We start from the raw sequence: 23210 nt of genomic DNA on the forward strand, positions 1-23210 counted from the left end.
AATTAAGAATTAGAAAAATTTTAGTTTCGACCATATCGGGTTACGACAACTTTATCGGGTGCGACCAAAAACATCGTATAACGTCAGTATCGGGTAGAATTCCACCGTGTCCCGAACTTGAATCATATTTAAAGTGCAAAAGGCTTCATTTGAAGCTTTTGCACCCTCTCTCACTACTCTCTCTCTCTCTCTCTCTCTCTCTCTCTCTACAAACTCATTTCTTGGCCAAAATCCTCAAATTCAAGCTCCATTTCATCAAGTTAACCTTCCTAACTTGTTGTATAACCTTTCTAGCTTCCAAATTCATGTTTAATATATGATTTAGGACCATAAACATGTGTTTACGGCCTTGGAATGCTCTTGGGCCGTGAACACATATAAGTTGGGTTTTAGAGCCTAAAAACTCTCCCAAATCACTTATAGAGCTTGGATTCGACTTAAGGACTTAATGGATTTGACTTAGAACACCTTGAACTCAACTTTTGGGGAGTAAACATGAGTTTACTGCCCAAGAACATGCTTGGGTTGTAAACTCATTATCATGGGCAGTAAACTCCTTTTAAGGTGTTAAAATGCCATTTAAACACCTCCTAAGCCTTGGATTAAAGTCTAGAAGCAACCACAATCAATTTAGGGGCCTTAAACTTGATGAAAACCACTCCATGAGGAGCTTACGGCCGTAAACCCCCCAAGAATGGGTTCTTAGGCCGTAAACTCCTAAAACTTAGTCAAATGGTGCCTTAAACTCATTCCATGGCTTGTAGAATTAGCTAGAAACACTTGTAAAGACCTAGGACCACCAAAACATCAAAGGATTGATTGTGGGGGAGTTTACGGACGTAAAATCCTAGTTTACTGCCATAAACTCCATTAGATGGTCCATATGAGGGTTTAATCCATTCCTATGCCCTAAATTTGATCCTAGCTAATTTTCCCAAGTGATATAAGGCCATTTAACACCATAGAACACCCCACCATGAGTTTACGACCGTAAACTCATGGGGAGTGGGTCATTAGGGCCTTAAACTCTCTTGGGAGTTTACTCTTGAAGAGTAAACTCCATATCCAAGCCTTATACGTCCATAGATGTCACCCGGGTCACTCCAAACACTTGAATTGAAGTGTTTTCGCGTCTAGATGTGTTTACTCTTATCTAATTAGTGATTTGAAGTCTAATTGGATACAATTATGTATCATTTCATATTACATAGGAACCTCGCGCGTTATCAAGCCCCGAACTGACACTTAGCATCCTAGACGACACGTTCCTCGACTGGTGAGTTCATACCCCTACGCCTTTTTCAGTGTTTTTCAATGTTATCACGGGGGGGGGGGGGGGGGGGGAGGGGGGGGAATACAAGCAAACTATAAATGTTTTCAAAACTTAAAACTGATGTAATTCTGTAAATATCTGGCAAACTTTTGATATCTTTACCCCTTATGTATTATGCGGAGCATAAGGGATGTTTTATCGAATACAACTACATGGATTTCAGTAAAGGAAACAATCAAACTAATCAAATTATTATGGGAATAATTTGGGATCTTCAGTTCTCGTTTTATGAATTTGGATTTCATGTAATGTTAATAGATTAACTATGTCTGATTCAGTTTATCTCTATTTATTGTAAAGTATTATGCCAGATAGTTTCTTTGTATTAAACTGTTTTTACCGTATTATGTTCCAAAACGATTAGTATGTTTGATAACACCCGAGAACACCGTGAATAATTTAATACTAGCTTGTGAGATTCGTCATTATTAAACCCTTTGGGTTATCAGTAAATCCTCCCCGGAAGTGTAACCAGTGTCTCCTGGAGGGAGAGCGTGGAAGTTGTGAATAGATCTATTCGGGACTGACAATGCCACACCTAAACTGCTAGCTATAGTTAGGCGGGCACGCCTATGGTGACAAATTCTGGATATCGTCCGACGTCTGACGAACGTCAAGGAGGTCTCGTTGTCATATCAGCATGGTTACCCGACTCATAATATGTATTAATATAAGTTTATTCACGGATTTGATTTTATATCTATCTTCAATCTATAGTTCTTATATCTAGTACGGGATGGTAGTCCCATGGTTTTCAATCTATATCTAGTACGAGATAGTAGTCTCATGGTTTTCAAATCTATATCTAGTACGGGATGGTAGTCCCATGGTTTTCAATCTATATTTAGTACGGGATGGTAGTCCCATGGTTTTCAATCTATATCTAGTACGGGATAGTAGTCCCATGGTTTTCAATCTATATCTAGTACGGGATGGTAGTCCCATGGTTTTCAATCTATATCTAGTACGGGATGGTATTCCCATGACTTTCAATCTATAGTTTTGTGTATTAAAACTACCTTATATCTAGTACGGGATGGTATTCTCATGGTTTTCAATCAATATTTTTATGTATTAAAAATATCTATTGTTGTATTGGATGGTAATTCCCAGTGGTTTTCAATATATAGTTTTATGTATTAAACTATACACTGTGGTATTTAACTAAACTTTACTTTTAGAAAAATAAGGGTTTTTCCTGGGATAACTGAACTGTACATAACCATATCGTATAACAAACAGATAACTAAATTATACTTATAAGAAAATATGGGGTTTTCATGGATAACATAATTTTTCGGAAAATCAAAGGAAACATGTTCATTTTCAGAAAACAAAACACTTATGAACTCACCAGCTTTATGCTGATTTTCAAACTGCTTGTATTCTCAGGTCCACATTAGACAGGTACCCAGCGATCTTTTTGGCGAAGACGGAGTACATAGAAGACACATTATTACTTTTGTTCATATGATATATATATATATATATATATATATATATATATATATATATATATATATAACACATGTAACTCTTGTTTTCAGACAATGTAAATGAATCTATGTAATGTAAAGTTTTGTGTTTACTATGCTTACTATGTACATTGGTTGTGATATTCATGACGTCCTCCGCCCCGGAACGTTTCCGCCTTTGGTTTCGGGGTGTGACATATATATATTGAATGAAAGGCAGTAGCCTAATTTTCATGGGAAAATCGTTTACAACATGGCATCAGAGCAGAGGGGGTCGCTCCGGCGGTAGACATCCGGGTCGTCAGGGTAGAGGAGGCGGCAACAACTCCCACAAAAGTCAACAACGTTGGGGTGGAACGTTTTGGTCGTCGTTTCCTTCATAGCAACAACAACGTGGGTTGCTGCCCTTTCCGTTAGTCCAACAAACCCCCTTGCCCACTTCATCAAACTATGGTCAGGGACAGGCCCATCAATATCAGCCACAGCGGTGGCCGATCTCGCATGTATCCCAATAGCAACGGCAAGCGTTGTTTTCTCATGGTAGGCAGCCCAATAGCTGACCTTGGTCTCAATATCCACCAAACCCGGAGTCCACCACTCTTCCTTAAGCATTTACCACGATGAACCTCCAAGAACCGGGAAGTGCGGATTAGTACATGGACATCGGGGCAACCGCACACCTTCATGCTGACTCAGGTACTATCAAGTCTTGTAGTAATAAGTGCAAAAATTCTAATTTATCAGTTTTAGTCGGAAACGAATCTTGAATTCCGGTCACTAAAATCGGTTATTCCTCTCTCGGTCTCAATCCTTTTCGCTTTAATATTAAAAGATATTCTTATTACTCCCCAAATCATAAAAAATCTTATTTATGTACGTTCATTTACTCGTGACAATAAATGCTCTATTGAATTTGACGAATTTGGTTTTTCTGTGAAGGACTACAAAACTAAATAAATCATCCTTCGATGTAATAGAACGGATGATCTTTATCCCGTCACCAAACCAACTCCTCAAGTTTTTTTCACTATCAGCTCATCCTTGTGGCATCAACGTCTTGGTCATCCTGGTCAACCAACTCTCAAGTTATTTGCTTCTAGAAAGATTCTCGTTTATTATGTCACGCATGCCAACTTGGCAAGCATGTCCGTTTATCTTTTTTGTTATCAAAAACTGATGCTTTATTTCCTTTTCATGGCATTCATTATGATGTATGGACATCTCCAATTCAAAGTCACAGTGGAATTAATTACAATGTCATTTTTCTTGATCAATTTACTCACTTTGTTTGGGTGTATCCTCTTAGAAAGAAATCTGATGTTTTTTCTAAATTTCTTCACTTTCGTGCTTATATTAAAAATCAATTCCATACGAACATACAAATATTTCAATGTGATAATGGCAAAGAATATGACAATTCTCATTTCCATCAATTGTGTGACACTTATGGCATTCACATACGATTTTCTTGTCCTTACACCTCTCAACAAAATTGAAAATATGAACGTATGCTTCGCACAATAAACAACATGATGCGCACTCTATTATTTCAAGCTCATCTTCCGACCACCTATTGGGTCAAAGCGCTTCACATGGCCATTCATCTCTTAAACATTCTTCTTTCCACCTCTCTAAATAATGACACCCCATTTCACAAACTCTTCAACAAACATCCCGCATACTCTCATATTCGTGTTTTCAGGTGTCTTTGTTATCCTCATCTCAACAACACCAATAAACTTCAACATCGGTTTGTTCCTTGCATATTTCTAGGATACTCGTCCAACCACAAAGGCTTTCCCTGTCTAGATCTCCACACCAAACAAATAATCATTTCCTGTCATGGTATTTTTGATGAAAATATTTTCCCGTTTGGATCTATGACTCCAAATCATTCTCCTGACTATGAGTTTCTTGACATCGATGCCTCTCGCAATTGCTTTAATGATCCAAATCACCCTTCTACTCCTTTCGAGTCTTCCACCACCACCACCACTATGTCGCCTCATAATGGCTTTGCCGCCTACGAATCCTCAGCAGTCGGCACCTCTTCCGCTCCTCCCTCTATTGATTCCTCCACCTCAGTTGGACAGTCGTCTACTCCATCTCGGCCTACGTCAGTCATTCCTTCTACCTCTAATTGAAATCATGCCATGGAAACCCGAACTCGCCATGGCATTATAGACCATCTCACTCTCCATACTCAAACTACCTCCTTTTACCCTCTTCCCCGTAGCTATTCCCAAGCCTTTCGTGATCCTAACAGGCTAAATGCTATGAAAGATGAATATAATGCACTTATTTCTAACAAAACTTGGGTACTTGTTCCTCGGCCTACTAATGTTAATGTGGTTAATTGTATTTGGCTATTCAAAAAGAAATTTAATGCAGATGGATCTCTTGTTCGATACAAAGCTCGTTTAGTTGCCAACGGGTGCAATCAGCAACCCGACATTGACTGCAATGAGACTTTGAGCCCGGATGTCAAATAGTAGGCAAGCAAATTTCTGATTCACGAAACTTCTCTCCGCTCCACTATCAAATAGTATGCATGCATAAGAGTTATCGAGGAGAAACGTACCAGTGACCACTATAGGGTCGGCAACCGCTTTCTTGTGGCCTATAGCCAAAACTCTTCCCACTCCATCGGCATTCCCTGCCTTCAGGCAGTTCCTTTTGTAGTGGCCCACCTCGCCACAACCATAGCAAGCCTGGCCCACACCAGCGTCGGGGACTTGGGTGATCGGCCTTGTCAGAGCTTTGCAGAAATAGACAGTGTGTCCTTTCCTGTTTTAGTTAGAGCACTTCATTTCTCGGCAGGGACCGTTGTGGTGGAAGTTACATTTGTTGTACTTTGGAAAGCTTCCAGCGTACTGCTTCATCGGAGCAGCAGCGGCAGGTGCTACCGCAACATGAACTGCCATGACCTTCTGCTTTTTAGCAGCTTTTTGCTTCTTTTTGTCATCCCAAGACTTTCACTTGTTGTCAGCGGCTTTGGAGGGTTCTGAGATGGATAGGGTTGTTGTTGTTGACGGGGTACGGACCCCATGGTCAATGAGCCGTTGTGCCAATCGCTTGGCACTATCGAAGGTAGTGGGGTTAAAAGCTAAAATATTCCCCTGAACTGGAGGCAACAGCCCCTAGATATACCTCTCTATCTTCTTTCCCTCAGTGGGAACCATGTTGGGACACAGAGCCACCAGCTCGCTACATCTGGCGGTATAGGAAACTATGTCAGAGCCCTTCATGGTTAGGCCCCATAGTTCTTGTTCTAATTTTTGGATTTCGCCTCGCGGGCAGTATTCTTCAATCATGAGGTCTTTCAGGGTTTCCCAGCCCTTATCGTTTGCCATTATTAGAGTTAGTGACTTGACATGGCTATTCCACCATGTCGGGGATTTTTCCTCGAAGGTGCAAGCAGCAAACTTGACCTTGCTCCCTGCTGGGCAGGAGCAAATCTCGAAGATCGACCCCGTCTTTTCGAACCATTGCGAGAGGGAAATGACTCCGCCAGTCCCTTTAAAGGACTTTGGCTTGCAATTGGTGAAGTCCTTGTAGGAGCACTCTCTCGAGCGCACGAGGATTTCACCTTGAGTAGAGTGAACAGGTGTTCCACCTCCGCTGGCACCAGTAGAGTGATATTGAGCCATGGTTGTTGCCACAGCCGCAACTACTGCAACATTTAGAGCTGTCATATCGATTAGTAGAGGAGGTGGTGGTGGTGTTTGATTTGTCGGCATGCCTCTTGTCGGACGTTTGCGAGGTGCCATCCTTTACTGAAAGTTTATAGAGATGATGTTAATAGTAAGAATCAATTGTAAAGTATGATGAGAGTGATCCATGGACTAAATCGCCATAGACCAAACATTAGAATCAGTGTATGATTGGAATAGAGACACATCAATAGAGTAGGGAAAACACCAGGGTATAGACTTTCCAATATATTAGATAATTGTCAAGATTACTGGTATTAATGATGTAAATGAGTTCGGGAAAAATGACCTAATAGTAGGTCTTACATCAAACCATATAAGGGAAAATTGTTGACAGCTTAGTAGTCTAGATAGTGTACTGAGAGACAGAAATGTTTCACAGGAAAGTGCTTCATAGAGCATAGATAAGAAAGGTTATTCCTTAAACCAAAAGAAAAGATGTGCTAGACATCTTCTACCGGCAACGAGCATTCCTCGGGTGAACCCTAAGGTCTGCCAGTTGACGCAACACTTCTTGAAGATTTCGCTCGTGAGCTCTCTGACGAATTCGAAGTTCTATGACCTCAGCTCGAGAAGCAGCTAGTTGTTGTTACAGAGCCTTGTTGACTCTTCCAGTCCTTTCCATAGCCTCTTCGAGTTGGCGAATGCGGACCGTGTTAATACCAGAGTTGGCATCAATTTCCATGACTCGGTCGATGGCTGCTTGACCTTGATCCACATTTCGAGCAATCCTACGGACCATGATGGGTAGGACTCGGTCAGCTGAGCCACCCTTGCTTAGGTTGGAAAAGCTTCGGACCCCATTGTAGGGTAAGGGTTGACCCTGTTCATCACTCTAACGATTCAAGTTTGTCGCCCACAAGGGTGTGGGACCTTGAAATGTTTGTCGGGGGTTGAGATTTGGTGTTGGATTAATGTCTAAGTCCATAACTATAATTGGTAAGACTTGACCCGACCCGACATGGTCCATTTGGGTTGCATGGCATCATGCACTTGGATAGACTAAATGAGAGAAATAAGACACTTATGGTTATTAATATATTATAAGTTCTAGTATATTAATAATAAGAATAATAAGATTATTTAATTAGTATTGATCAAGAATTAATCTAGGATTAATTAAGTGATCAAAAGAAGACTAATTAAATATATGGGTTGATTGTGTAAATCATCCATACCTATAGTGGGCTAATGCTCCATGGATTATCTAGTTGGGCTAAAACCCATATGATGCTCCATGGATGCTCCATGGTGTTTTGTACCCATGGATCATGGAAATGAAAGACCATGTCAATTAGGGTTTACATGGTGTAACCCTAACTATATATGCATCTTATTCTTGACCAAAATCGGCCACTAGAGAGAGTAAGAAAGGGCTAGCCAATTTTCATGAAGTGTAGAATTCTCTCAAGTTATTCCAAGTGTATTTGGTGTTGTGTGAACCATTTGAGGTATCACACTTGAGGCACTAGGCACTCAAGCTTCATGAAGACATTATACATCAAAGAGGTATGTATTCTATCTTATTTATATTCATTGTTTTGTATGCTAGATTAGGATAATACCTTGGATGTTCATATTTGTATGTATAATAGAGAAAACATAGATCCAAGGTATTTAGGGTTGCATGTACACTTAGGAGTGTTAGAATGCTCAAAACCCAACATTTGGGACTTGACCTTCTTGGGGTAGGTTGTTGACTTCTGGATCGGAGTCAGAACCATCAGAAAAACCTTCTGCGTGGTGACCATCCAAAGGGATTGGATGATCATCTTCTGGCTCGTCTTCAAGCCATCCAACATTGCCTTCGTTTGGGAAGTACGGGTCGTTATGGGGATGGAATCCAACCATGATATCTACGCGAGAAAAAGGGTATAAGAATCTAATATAAATAGACGTACTACTTAAGATAATTATAAGACGATCCTTACCAGTTACTTCAATACTTGCGTAGTGCATACCAGTTTTATGAAATCAAAACAGGATAGACCTTCGAATAACTAACCCAAACTCCAAATCCACAACCAAACAAGGTGTAACAGCCCGGATTTCCAGGTATCTTTATTGTTTTGATTTTTTGGTGTTTTGAGAGGGGACTCGACGAGTTGGAGCTCAGACTCACCGAGTAGGGTTGCGATTCTGGACGCGGGATTCGTTTGGACTCGGCGAGTCCAGGATATGGACTCGGCGAGTCCGCGCTGTTTAATGAAACCCTAATTTCTCGGGTTTGGGACCTATTTAAAGGGCCTTATGGCCGTCATTTGTACCCAACAGTCCATAGAGAGAAACCCTAGAGTGCTATAGCGATTTGAGAGAGAAAGGAAGCATTTCTTGACCTTTGTGTGTTGTTTAGCAAAGAAGAGGAAGGTTCTAGCCAAGAGGAGGCAAAGGAGATTGCTATTCTGTGGATTCGAAGTTTAGATCTTCGATCTAGAGGTATGAATTCGGCTCATCTTCTGTTTTGTGAAGTATATTTGGTTTTAGGGTTTCTTGTGATCTTTGTTGGGTTGATTGGTTGGCCAAATAGTCCCTTGCTAGTGATGAGGCCTTGGATCTGGATCCATAGAGGTCTAGAGAGCCTTATTCACCAAGCTTTATGAAGAGCAATGGAGGTTATGACCTTGAGTAGTGATATTTGTTGATAATCCTTCATATATAGCCATATAGATGTTGTTTGGGCACCAAGTTTGGGGCTTTACGTGGTGAATCAGTCTAGGAAGGCCAGATCTATGAATTGTTGGAACAGATCTGACCTTAGAAGCAAGTTTGAGTGATTGCATGGCATGGACTCGCCGAGTCCGATGAGCAGACTCGACGAGTAGCTTGAAGATTGCCTTGGATTGGTCAGTGAGTGATCCAGTCGAGTCATGGGTTGACTCAATGAGTCAGGTCAAGTTAGATAGGGTCGACAGGTGGACTGAGTCGAGCTGGGACTCGCCGAGTTGTTCTTGAGACTCGGCGAGTTGAGTCGGGGTGGCCCCGCGACTCTCCCAGGAGGAACTCGTCGAGTCAGGGGAAGCACTCGACGTGTAAGAAGGGAATCCTAGGGAGTTGGCGAAAACGTCTAGACTCGCCGAGTTGCCCTGGTGCACTCGTCGAGTCCGGTCAAGTTGACCGTTGACCGTTGACCAGAGTTGACCTATGTTTGACTTCTTAGGGATAGTCAAACTTAGAAGATAAAAGTGCTAACAAGAGATGTATGATGTTATAGGGAGATTGTAGCTCGACGGATCGAGCACGAGTGACTTCGGGATTTGCTAGCTATCGATATTCACGAGGTGAGTCTTCTCACGATACTGTGCCCGGAAGGGTTTGACTGTGTGACCGGAAGGTCGGATATGATATGAGACTATGTGCTATATGTGATAAGTTAATTGTTATATGTGCTATGTATGATATGCTTAATGTGGGCCGGAAGGCACTATGTTATGGGCCGGAAGGCGAATATGTTATGGGCCGGAAGGCGTTGTAATGTGGACCGTAAGGTTGGCGTGGGTAGGACCGGAAGGTTTACCCAGCAGGGACGGAAGTCCCCTGAGACACATGGACCGGAAGGTCAGGGCCTGGAAAGGCGTAAGTTGTATTTTGGGGAACTCACTAAGCAATTATGCTTACAGTTGTTGTGTATGTGTTTCAGGTACTAGCGAGGACCGTGGGAAGGCGTCGGCATGATCTGTACACACTGATAGATGATTTATGATCTTGGGATTCATATGATTTGTATTATGATATGACACGTGGAATGTTTATGCCTTGTTTTGGATGAAAACACTTTATTTTGAAATGAAAAATTTGTTTGAAAATTTACGTTGTTACACAAGGAACAGGAAGTAAAGCAAAGATCAAAAATTCTAAGTCTATGACACCTTAATCTCATATAACCTAAGTGTATCCACTTAGCAGCTATTGACCTACTAGTAAAGACCTTTTTAGTTTTCAGATAAGAAATTATAGTAACACAAAATACTCCTATAGTATTTTAGGTTTATGTTTTGTTCAAATGTTATCATTGTAGTAGTGTTGGTAAGTTTTTAGACTTGTTGCCATATCACAACCATTCTCGGGCATATGCTAATCACTTCTCGGACCAACATAGTTGATCAGGCTATGTCACTCCCAGAACTGACCATACATCCCCAAGCCTACTTGTGACTTCAACAATCGTAATACTTTTGTTCTGTCCTAGTTACACTGATTTTAGTATGAATGCAGGTAGGTATACTTAGTTAAATATTTTACTATTTAAAAGTATAAACTCTTGGTCAGAGTGTTTTAATCCAGTTGTGTTTATAGTTTGTATATCTTTTATGGGTTGATATAATCAATTCACTATAAACAATTCTCTGATACCAATCTGTCACACCCCAAAACCGGAACGGCAGGAAACGTTCTAAGGCGGAGGACGTCATGTACAGTATCACACAACAGAATAATAGTAAACAAGCAAACAACATCATCCATTGCATTAATAATGTATTTTAATACAAGTGTTCTGTACAATTTATAAGACACCAAAAATGTAGATGAAAATAAAAGATGAGTCTTGAATGTGCTCCATCTTCTCAAAAGCTGGCATCGGTACCTGTCTACTAATGACCTAAGAATACAAGTTATTTTGAAAGAGTTTATCAGCTTCAAAGTTGGTGAGCTCATAAGCATTTTAGTGTCATTGTTTGTATCAAAATGTTTGTAACAGTGTTTGAAGTAAGAGTTTGTAGAAGTTTGTAGATGTTTGTATCTCCTAGGAAATCCTATATTTTCTACTAAAAGTCGCCTTCTACCAAGGCCCGACTGTTTTGTATGTTTGTTTCTTGTAAAAGTGTGTAATTTTCCCAAGTGTAACTATCATTAACAAATATAGTTTATACATTAGTGTTTATGTGAGAATATCACAAAGTGAATACAAAGGCGAAAATAATATAGTACTGTAGTGTTGCTTTATAGTAACTACTGTTGTACTAACTACCTTAAACCGTATTTTTATCAAGGTATAATGTGATTTGATTGTACCATACTATTGACTAAAAACACGACGATGAAAGACGTCGGAAGTAATGACATTTGGAACTCGAAGACCTGCAGGTCCCACTGTAGCTAGCAACAAAGGTGTAGGATAGTCAATCCAGTATAGATCTATACGCAAACTCAGGCTCTCCCTCTAGGAGACTCTGGATACAAATCGAGCCATGGCAGTGATGACATGCCCCGAAACAGTGGTTCACATTTATGTTATAGTATACTTTCATATGTATTGTATGTACTAGTGTAGTGTATGTATTGTTTCTCGTTATAGTATTCTCTATCTTTTTCTCTTCATAGTATGTTTGTATAGTTTTTCATAATAGTAAGTTCTCGTAGTTTCTCATCATAGTATAGTTGTATAGTTTCTCATAATACTAAGTTCTCTTAGTTTCTCATCATAGTATAGTTGTATAGTTTCTCATAATAGTAAGTTCTCTTAGTTTCTCATCATAGTATAGTTGTATAGTTTCTCATAATAGTAAGTATTGACTCATGAATGAACTGACTCTTTGTATGCTTCATTGAACTAGAAGTAATAAGTAGTATCTCTCTAAACTATACCTATTATAGTTTACTAGTAGAACTGTTTGTATGACTGAATGTATTGAACTGAGATAAAAGCCTTTATATCCATACATATATACATATTATATAACTAAGGATCCAACGACACTCGGACAAACAACAGGGTACTCTAAGTCCACAACCAAACAAGGAACAGGAAATAAAGCGAGTTGTCAGTCCTAAGTCCTTCAAACCTTACTTATATAACTATATATGTATTAGACATGATTTTTACAATATTGAAAGCTGTAAAAGAAAAGGTTTTATATATAAAAGTGATTTTGGTAAAGAGTTTAATATGTAGAAGAGTTTGATAAACAGTTTGAAGTAGTTTGTTTGATAAAACAGTTAAAAGCATAGTAAATCTATTTGTTTGGTAGTTATTAATCACATGTGATTGATATAATAACTATAAAGTTTCAACTTGTATTCCCCCCCCCCCCCCATAAAAGCATTTAAAATCATTTAAAAGGTTGATTAAGGGGTATGAACTCACCTTTAGTGAGTGGATTGGATGAACGAGATGTATAGGATGCTAGGTGTCAAGTGAAGACTTGAGCACACACACGAATCCTAGTTAGCACATAATGACACATATATGTATCTAATAGTGATTAAACAACTAATTAAGCAAGTATAAACACCCTAGAACATGGAAAACACTTTGATTCAAGTGTTATAAGCACAAAGGGTTGCATCTAAGGGTTGTAGGGGTGTGTAACTTGGAATTTACGACCCAAGAGCAAACTCCCTTTGAGTTTACGGCCTAGGGTTTGCGGCCCTAATGAGTTTACGACTGTAAACTCATGGAAAGGTGTACCATTTTGATGTTTAATGTAACGCCCGTGGATCAGGGCTAGTCAATTTAGAGACGATAAGCATCAAAAATGACTTTTTGATGGAAGATTATTTAGAAGGATTAATCTTAACTAAGTTATATTATGTGTTACAAGGATTCTGTACATATAAAGAACGCCAAAATCCGAGTTATAACGAAGAAGTTATGACCTGTCGAAGTTTCGCGATAGAACCGGCATCACACAACGCGACGTAAATAGTGAATTTATGTTAGAGCGATATTTATCCAAAACAATCTAAATGATAATTGATGATCTCATCGATAGTAGTGCAACGACGGAAAGACGGACGAAAACGGACGTCAGACGAAGGAGTTATGAGTTTATAACGGAATTTTCCTGTCCCGGTCTACTAAAAATAATATATAAGTAATATAATTAAAATATATTAAAAATAAAGTCAAAATTATCCAATGGATTCTAAACGAGAGTTGTAGAGCATAATCTCACATTCGCGTCGATATAAAGAACGTCGAAAACGGAGTTCGTATGCGAAAGTTATGAATTTCTGAAGTTCGGGACGCGAAACCCCAAACTGTCAGATACCACGACATGGCCAGTCTTCTGACACCTCCGGGAGTCCCCCAGATGCAACTTGCGATGACGCATGCAGTGAGGACCAAGCCCACGATGTGGAAAAAGGTGCCACGACGTGGCAAGGGCAGATTTTGCCCTATAAATAGATTTGAAGGGCCAGCCGTTTAGGGTTGCTATTTTCTCTTCTCTCTCTCTCCCGTTTTACCTCGATTTGCGTGCAAGAAATATCCCAAAGCCCCATTATCAACCCCGAGACCCGAAGCGAGTCCCGGAGCCCCGAAGATCCCGAGAAGAAAAGAGTTTCCGAGCCGAAGCTCTGCCCGCGAGAAACCCGGTGTGTGAAGATATCCCGATTTCACCGAAGAATACTACTCTTAGAGTTGTAGTGTTGTCCGATCATCTTCTGATCAAGTGAGTGTGTGGTCACTTTCTTCTAACACATAAATATTAAGTAATTTATAAAATACGTGCTATGTGTATAATATAAAGTTGTTTATATGTGTGAGTGTATAGTCTCTTTCATAACACGATTTTAATACAAGTATTGTTTTAATGTATTAAGTATATGTTTGGGTGAGTATGTGATCACTTTCTTCTAACACATATATATTAAGTATTTGCTATGAAATACGTGCTATGTGTTTATACATTGTTGTTTATTTGAGATGAGTGTGGAATGGATGTTTTATATAGGTGTTAAATGAGTTAATCTGTATATGCATTTTGTATCTACAAATATGTTGGGTAGGACATGGGTAGATGACATAGTTGGTGTAGGATAAAAGGTGAGTTGGATAATAAGATCAAAAGGTTAGCTTTAGATTCGTGAGTAGGGATCAGGAATAGAGATAAACATGTTATTAATCCATTGGCATGTATTGCGAGAGGGATCTCGAGTATGATACTGTCAATAAGCAAGATAAACCTGTTAGTATTCCATTGGCATGTATTGCGAGAGGGATCTCGAGTATGATACTGTCAATAAGCAAGATAAACCTGTTAGTAATCCATTGGCATGTATTGCGAGAGGGATCTCGAGCATGATACTGTCAATAAGCAAGATAAACTTGTTAGTAATCCATTGGCATGTATTGCGAGAGGGATCTCGAGTATGATACTGTCAATAAGCAAGATAAACATGTTAGTAATCCATTGGCATGTATTGCGAGAGGGATCTCGAGTATGATATTGTCAGTAAATAAGATTAACATGTTAGTAATCCATTGGCATGTATTGCGAGAGGGATATCGAGTATGATATTGTCAATAAATAAGATAAACCTGTTAGTAATCCATTGGCAGGTATTGCGAGAGGGATCTCGAGTATGATACTGTCAATGAACAAGATAAACCTTAGTAGCTATGGATTTAGTACCGTATAGATGAACCTTGGCGACTATGGAGTTAGCGCCTGTTAAGTGAACCTTGGTGACTATGGAGTTAGCGTCTGATAGCTATGGATTTAGTACCTAATAGATAAACTTTGGCAGCAATGGACTTCGTGCTGATTCCTTAGGTCAATCCTTAGGAATGAATGAATGAAGGATAGTTGATTCTTAGGGTAAAACCTTAAGAGTAAAGAAGATAATGGGGATAGGTAATTGTGGATTGAAACCCCTATATTCTCACCAGGCTCCCAAGCCTAACTCACTCAGTTTAATTGTATCACAGGTATCGATACGAAGCTGCTTTGCACTGAGAGATTAAAGGAGATGTAAATCACTAGAGTAAATGAATGTATGTTCTGTTTATGCTTATGTGTCTGTATCGGAACATGACATCCCGAGGTTTTAGTATTTAATGAAAATACATTCTCTTTGAGAAATGTTTTGATAAGTTTTTATCATATCTTGTTTTGGGAACAAATTCCGCAACTGTTTTCTTTAAACGATTACTCTGATTTTAAAAACAAAGCATAAACAAATCGGTCTTTTCTGGCCGTGAAATTGGGGATGTCACATTTAAGGTCCTATAAGTGCATTGGGAGTGTTCTAGACTTGGTTCCAAGGCTTAGGAAGAAGTTGTGGCAACATTGCACCATATATTAGGGTTTACGGCCAAGGGAGATTGCCTTGGTCGTAAACACCCTCTTTATCATGATTTCATGAAGTTTTCTAGATGTTTAACAAGTGATTCTAGTAAAAACAAGTTAAGGGTAGTGTACTCACGTTGTGAAGGCAAATAAGGGTGTTTTCGGCCCAAAACACTTTGGTGTTCTTGATGATCTTGAAGATCTAAGTTCAAAAGATGGAATTTGTGGATGGATTCAAGGATGAATCAAGAAGACATGATGTAACAACACATGGATGGAAGGATTTACTTACATTTGTGAAGATTGGATGAAAAATCTTGAAGATCCTTGGGAGAGAATCCGATTTCTCTAGCTAGGAAGGTGAAGAATGAATGAAAAATGACTAAGTGTCATATATATACTAGGGGTTCATGGCCACTTTGAGTTTACAGCTGTAAACTCAAGTGTCTTGGCCGTGAACTCCTCTTTTGAGGGTTTAAGACCTAGCTTGATGGATTAGAAGTTCAATTGGCATTCCATTTCACTCATCCCTTTGGTACATTAAGCTCAAAATGTCCACACGGACTCTAAACGGTGCTAAAAGTTAGCAGAAGCAAGTTTGACTTTGATTGAAATGTAGGGTTTGTTCAAAATAGAAATTTCGGGTTGTCACACGTGTGTTATATGTTGTGCGGGTATTTTGGGGGAACTCACTAAGCTTTGAGCTTATAGTTTTGGATTTGTTTCAGGTACTTCGAATAACCACGGGAAGGCGAAGGCATGACCGTACACTTCCTCGTTTTATGATTATGATTTCTGGGAAAACTCTGATATTGATTTATTTTTAAATCAATTTGTAAACATTACTGGTTTTGGATGATTTTTCAAACAATTTATGAACTTGGGTTGATTTTGAAAAGTTTAAATTTTTGTAAATTTTTATGGATGTCACAAAAACCCTAGCCCCTTGTGTGAGAGTGAGAGCCCTAAAGTGTATTCTTGGTGATTTAGAGGCAAAGGAAGTGTATCAAGAAGGTTGGAAGCTTGAAGCAAGGTTTAGATCTAAGAGTTTGGCTTCCTTCTCCATCATATACGGGTATAAAGTTGCCTTTATGGTTTATTTGATAGATCTCTTGTTGGGTTCTTTTTATGCTTCTTTTTGGTCCCAAATGCTCCATATTGAGCATGACATGTTCCGAATGTTTTGAGTCGTCCTTTCAAACCATTGGAGGGGTCCTTAATCATAAAAATGAGGTCCCACTGGATAGAAGTGTCCCATGCATTTGGTATAAGGGTCTTAATAGATTAAGACCTTGTATTAAGAACTTTTGGTCGTGTGAAGTCCTAAATTTAGAGACTTTATGACTCTAGGGTGCATTTGGACCATGGATCTGAAGTTTGGGCTTAAGTGCTTAAGCCATTAAACACAAAATGGGACTTTTGGATCTGCGAGGGTACGCCCCGCGTACTCGGTCAGCTACCCCGATGTGGGTCAATGAGAGGTTCGAAGTACACCTTGCGTACGCCTTCTGTTAAATTTCGGACTTTAGGCTAGGAGTTTTGGGGCATCTTTTGGGTTTGAATGCTTGGTCCCTTATTTGGTCTACCTGAGTATGAATGTTTTGGGCCAATTGAGGATTTGGACCTTAGGATAAGGCCTAATAAGGAGTTTGGGCCTAATTTGGAAAATTGGGCCAATGATGGGCCTTGTATAGCTTTGGACTTTTTGGATCAAGAATTGGGCCTAGGTCTTGGCCCAATTATGGATAGGGTAAAGTGGCCATTTACCCTACGTTTGGGTTATTAGTCAGGGACGATAATCCAATGATTAATTAGATGTTTATTTATTGTGATAGTTCGGGATTTTAGTGGGCCTGTAGTCGGAGGTTTTCTGTGTAGTTCGTCAGTGTGAGGTGAGTTGTCCTCACTATACTCTCGGGTCGAAGGCACCAAGGCCAGCCCTTTTGGATTTTTATCCTGGTTATTGTATGATTGCTATGTTGTAGTGTTCTGTTAGATTGACATCCTGGTAGATAGGATGTGCTATGTTATAGTGATCTGTTAGACTTGTATGGTTGTCTGTATATGCCATCTATGTATGGTTATATTATATGTAGATATATGGTGGATGGATGGGTTGAGGCGGTCCCGTTGTGTTGCAGAAGGCCAACAGACCTAGGGTGGCATGGATAGACTGAAGGTCTATGAGGCAAACCAGTCAGGCCAAAGGCCTGGAGAACGGTCCAGACATGCTGAAGGTTCTGTATGCATGTTGTTGTTGTGATATCTATGATTATGTGTTGTGGCGGTATTTTGGGGAAACTCACTAAGCGTTGAGTTTACAATTTTGGGTTACGCTTCAGATACCTTAGATGATCGTGGGAAGGCGAATGCTTGATCGTGCACCTCCTCATGTTATATTTTTATGATTTTGGGAATAACTCTGATGATGAACATGTTTTGAAAACTACAATGTAAACAATTATGATTTTAGTTGGTTTGGAAAAGTTTAAATTTTCTTGAAATTTTTCGAATGTTACATTTTTCCTTTCACTTCTGAAATTCATTTTGCTTAGTTGGAGAATGGTGGTGATTTCTGGTGGTGACCCTAAGGTTTGATGTGGCTCCGGCGACATCGAGCTTCATGACATCTAGGGTACCTTCTTCAGATCGGATTTCAATTCTTCATATCAAATTCCACTTCAAGAAATATGAGTTTCGTTTTTTTCAACAAAATTCAAAAAATCATACTTTTAGTGAGAGAGAATAAAGAGAGAAAGCTTCAAAAAATGTGAGAGAAAACAAGGATATAGATGGAACAAATATATGTGGGTTTTTTGTTTTTTTAGTTGCAAGTGTATAACAAAAATATATATGGGTTTTTTTTATTTTGAGAGAGAGAGAGAGGTAATTTGTTTTTCTTTTAAGCATATAAAAATATCTAAATAAATAAAAATAAAAGTGAAAAATAAAAAAATAAGTACAAAATCATCATTATAAAAAATTTCAAAATGAAATTAGATCAAACTCGCAACAAAATGAAATATTTAGAACTGTGAAGTTAGTCTAAACTTTTTTGGACCAAAATAAGAATTTTGATCTAACCACATGGACCATTTGAGCAGTTTTGTTAAAAACTAAAATATTGAAACTTTGTCTCTATGATATTTAAAAGACTAAATTGCACAAATGGTTCCTGTGGTTTATTGAAAATTGTCACTTTGTCCAAAAAAGTTTGGACTAGCACCAAAGGTCCAAACTTTTGATTTTGTTGCTTGTTTGGTCCAATTTGTTATGGTTTTTTTTTAAAATGATGGATTTGCCCTTATTAATATGATTTTCTCTTTTTTTCTTAATAGTTTTCCTGATTTAAAAAATAAATAAATAATAAATAATAAAATTAAATCTCTCTCTCTCTCTCTCATCATCACCTAGAACATTACCCAAGAACATTACAATGGAAAATACCCTAAAAATCTGAATTATCAAAAGATAATAATACATAAATTTTATTTGTATTCTTGAATCGATCTAGATGGATAAACACCCATAAAGCAATAAGAAAAAAAAATCCATGAAATCGATCTAGATGCAGATTCAGAAACCGAACCAAACAACAACAAACTCGAATCAGAAATAGTTCCAACAAGCACCCACTGTTAAAAACCCCCGGAATTGTTGTTGTACTGTCCCGATACCCCTTCACAACCCTCTCAGCAACTGTCATCACATTCGTCTCCTTCCCATGTCGAAGAACTAGAATCACCAGTGATGTTTTCCTGGTTCCCCATTGCCGCCACCTCCATATCCCATTCACTTCCTCCTTCTGCCAAGAAACACCACCACAAGCACTCTCTCCAGCTGTTACTACCCTTCTCAACCCCCACAACCCCGATTTAAGGCTTGAACCGTTGGAAAAATCGACTCCTCCTTTGTGTTTCATAGCGAATCAGGAAAAGAAGAAAGAAAGAAGACTGTTGTTGCTTTTGGTCCCTTTTCGTCTCCGATCAGATGGGAATCAAAGACCCATTCCTTTTCGTTTGACTGACAGACCAAACACAAACACCCCCAGTCTCTTCTTCCTTGTCTATTTTCATTTAATCTGCAACTTAAACAATAAACATAATCCACCCAATACACACTTCAATTAGAAAAGCATAGAGTGATCTAGATCAAGACTTAGAAAGATCCCCAAATTAGGAATGATGTTTCAATAACAACCAGAAGAAGAAAACGAGAGGGAGAGGGAGGTGGCGATGACAGCCGATGGTGATTGAACTCACGACGACAACATCGATCGGTGGCAGCTTTGCCTCTTTCTTCTTCTTCTTTGATTGTGAACAATGAATGAAGAGAGTGAGAGGTGACACCGTTGATGGAGGGGTTATGGTATTCGAAGGAGGAGGTGGGTTAAGATGGTGGTGGCAGGCAGCGTTCCCAACTGCTTGTTGTGTGTCGTTCTGATGCTCGTCGACGAGAAAGGATGTGAAGGGAGATGGAGACGGTGGAGGGAGGAAGCAGCAACTATGATAGATGATGGGGTGTTTGGATTGTTGAGTATTAAGTGTGTGTGTTTGTGTGTGTGTGTGTGAGAGAGAGAGAGAGAGAGAGAGAGAGAAATATTCTTTTATAATTCTCTTTTAATCTTTTATAATTCTTTTTTAATTAGAATAAATATTTAAATAAATAAATAAATAGAAAAAAAAGTACCAAGGGTAAAATAGTCATTATAAAAAAGTTTATAGAAAACTGTACCAAACTCGCAACAAAATGAAAAGTTTGGATCTCTGGTGCCAGTCCAAACCTTCTTGGACCAAAGTTGTAATTTTCAGCTAACCACAGGGACCATTTATGCAGTTTTGTCTATTTAAAATAAATTTCATTAAATCATTTATTTGAATTGTTGGCCAAGTAAAAGAATAAAATATAATTGTTCAAAAAAAAAAAAAAAGAGATCGTAAAATCAGTTTCTACAACCTTCTTTCTCAAGTTTCAGAGCACAACCTTCCAACCGCCATGTTTTCATACGAATCCCTGCCAGCACCCAAAACCGTCTTATCAGCCGCCGCGTCCCTCACCGCCTCCGCCTTCCTCTTCAAAACCATCGCTTCCGATCTCATTCCAACCGATTACATTAAAGCCCTCTTCAAACGCCTCTCCGCCGAACTCACCGTCGTCATCGAAGAATCCGATGGACTCACCCCCGACCAACTCTTCGAAGCCGCCAATATTTACTTGGGCTCCAAATTATCTCCCTCCACACACAGAATCAAAGTCAGTAAACCTGAAAAGGACGACGAACTCACTGTCAAGGTCGATCGCAACCAACCCATAATCGATATCTTCCAAACCATGAAATGCAAGTGGACTTTGCAGACCGAACGGATCGAGGTCCCCGCCAATTCGAATGCTCGATCTGAACTTCGGTTCTTCGAGCTAAGTTTTCACAAGAAGCATAAGGAAACAGTGTTAAAGCAGTATCTACCTTATGTATTAAAAAAAGCCAAAGAAATCAAGGACGAGAAGAAGACAGTGAAATTACACACGGTAGATTACAACGGAACCGATTATTGGGGCTCCGTGGTTCTGAATCACCCGGCGACATTCGAAACCATGGCTATGGATCCAAACAAGAAGGTAGAGCTTCTGGAGGATCTCGATATGTTCGTAAATCGGAAAGATTATTACAGGAGAGTGGGGAAAGCTTGGAAACGAGGGTATTTGTTCTACGGACCACCAGGTACTGGGAAATCGAGTTTGGTTGCAGCCATGGCTAACCATCTCAAGTTCGACGTGTATGATTTGGACTTGAAGGAAGTCCAATGCAATTCAGATCTACGGAGGTTACTGATCGGCACAAAAAATCGATCTATATTAGTAATCGAGGACATCGATTGCAATATAGGGTTACAGAGTCGGGAATCTGAGAAGGAAGAAGGTCCAAATCCAAATGGGGATGACGACGATAAGGTAAGATTAAGATTCACATTCGTTGTTATACTATTAATTGGCGCTTTTTTGTGAGATCGATGCTTGCTTATGGTTTTGTTTAGATAACTTTATCTGGGCTGCTGAATTTTGTGGATGGATTGTGGTCGAGTTGTGGGGATGAACGGATCATCGTGTTCACGACGAATCACAAGGAGCGATTGGATGCGGCATTGTTGAGGCCAGGTCGGATGGATGTGCAGGTGGAGATGTCGTACTGTAGTTATGGTGGGTTCAAGGTGCTTGCGTCTACTTATTTGCAGGTTAAAGAGGAGGAAAAGATGGAATTGTTTGGAGAGATTGAAGAGCTGTTGAAGAAGGTTGAAGTGACACCTGCTGAGATTGCAGGAGAGTTGATGAAGAAGAGTGATGACGTGGAGATAGTGCTTGGGAACCTCATTCAGTGGCTCCGAATGAAAGAAGAGAGCGTATTACTGACTACTAATTGATTCAGATCATCTTTAAGATCGTAGTTAAGGGTTTAGGTTAATTATGTATTGAATTTTAGAAATGTCTGAAGCTTATAGAAATAGTCATTAAGGTGTGAATGAATTTGGTAAGTTATGTTTTAATGGTGACACTATGAGACTAACCATCTTTTCTTTTGTTTAAGGTAAGAATAATGGGCAATGGTGAATGAGTTATTGAAATAATGGGTTTCCACACCAAGAGGCATGGGAGTTATCACACATATATATATATATATATATATATATATATATATATATATATATATATATATATATATATATATATATATATATATATATATATATATATATATATATATATATATAATAACTAAAGATACATATAAGTCCCTCAAGTATACAACAATAAAGAAAAGTCCAGATATAAAACTAGTCTAATATCCCCCCTCAAGCGAGAGGAGGTGGACCAAGACGAAGCATGCAACGGAACTGCTCAAACTGTGGTCGGGGTAGACTCTTAGTGAAGATATCAGCGACTTGAAACTTGGTAGGAACAATCATAGTGACCAATTTTCTTGAAGCAACGAGCTCACTAACAAAATGATAGTCAAGATCAATATGCTTAGCACGCTTATGAGCCACCGGATTCTGGGTAAGAAATAACGCACTTTGATTGTCACAGAGAAGCGTGGGGCGATCGGTGGGCAAGGCATGCAGCTCCTGCAACAGATGAGTGATCCAGATGATCTCAGCAGCCGTATTAGCCATGGCTCGATATTCAGATTCACAGCTGGAGCGAGAGATAGTAGGCTACTTCTTCGCACTCCATGACACAAGATTATCCCCCAGGAATATCGAGTATCTATAGGTGGAGCGGCGAGTCTCAAGGCAACGAGCCCAGTCGGCATCAGAGTAGCCAACAAGCTTAATAGTCGGAGGCCGTGAGAAAGTGAGACCAAACGAGAGGGTTCCCTTGACATAGCGAATAAGTCGTTTAACAGCTTGAAAATGAGCAATCGTTGGGGCGGCAAGAAATTGGCTAACTTGATTAACAGCGTAAGAAATATCGGGTCTCGTAATCGTCAAATATTGAAGGGCACCAACCAAGGACCGATGGTGAGTCGGATTCTCATAAAGAGGGTCACCACTAACAAGGGAAGCGTTGGTAGCAAGAGGAGTAGGCATAGGCTTGGCATTGAGAAGACCGGCGTGCGTGACGATGTCGTGAGCATACTTAGCTTGGCTGAGAAACAAGCCTGTGGGATGATGAGTGGCCTCAA

General features: G+C 39.5%; 1 protein-coding gene and 1 long non-coding RNA gene across 2 annotated transcripts; one reads left to right on the plus strand and one right to left on the minus strand.

Annotated features, from left to right (window-relative positions):
- Positions 1 to 20368: 20368 nt before the first annotated feature.
- LOC145052548 (uncharacterized) lies at positions 20369 to 21195 on the minus strand. Its single transcript, XR_013684074.1, has 2 exons — positions 21058 to 21195; positions 20369 to 20947 (listed from the first exon to the last, which is right to left on the minus strand). It is a non-coding gene; the product is annotated as an uncharacterized LOC145052548 (long non-coding RNA).
- Positions 20528 to 22071, plus strand: LOC145052546 (protein HYPER-SENSITIVITY-RELATED 4-like). The gene is made up of 2 exons (XM_079000370.1): positions 20528 to 21481; positions 21565 to 22071. Exons 1-2 carry the CDS (start codon positions 20528 to 20530, stop codon positions 21946 to 21948), a joined length of 1338 nt encoding a protein of 445 aa, XP_078856496.1. The 3' UTR covers positions 21949 to 22071.
- Positions 22072 to 23210: the final 1139 nt, after the last annotated feature.

Source organism: Lactuca serriola, chromosome 5 (assembly GCF_051521515.1).
Source record: "Lactuca serriola cultivar US96UC23 chromosome 5, Lser_US96UC23_V15, whole genome shotgun sequence".
In the NCBI taxonomy this organism is placed as follows: Eukaryota; Viridiplantae; Streptophyta; class Magnoliopsida; order Asterales; family Asteraceae; genus Lactuca; species Lactuca serriola.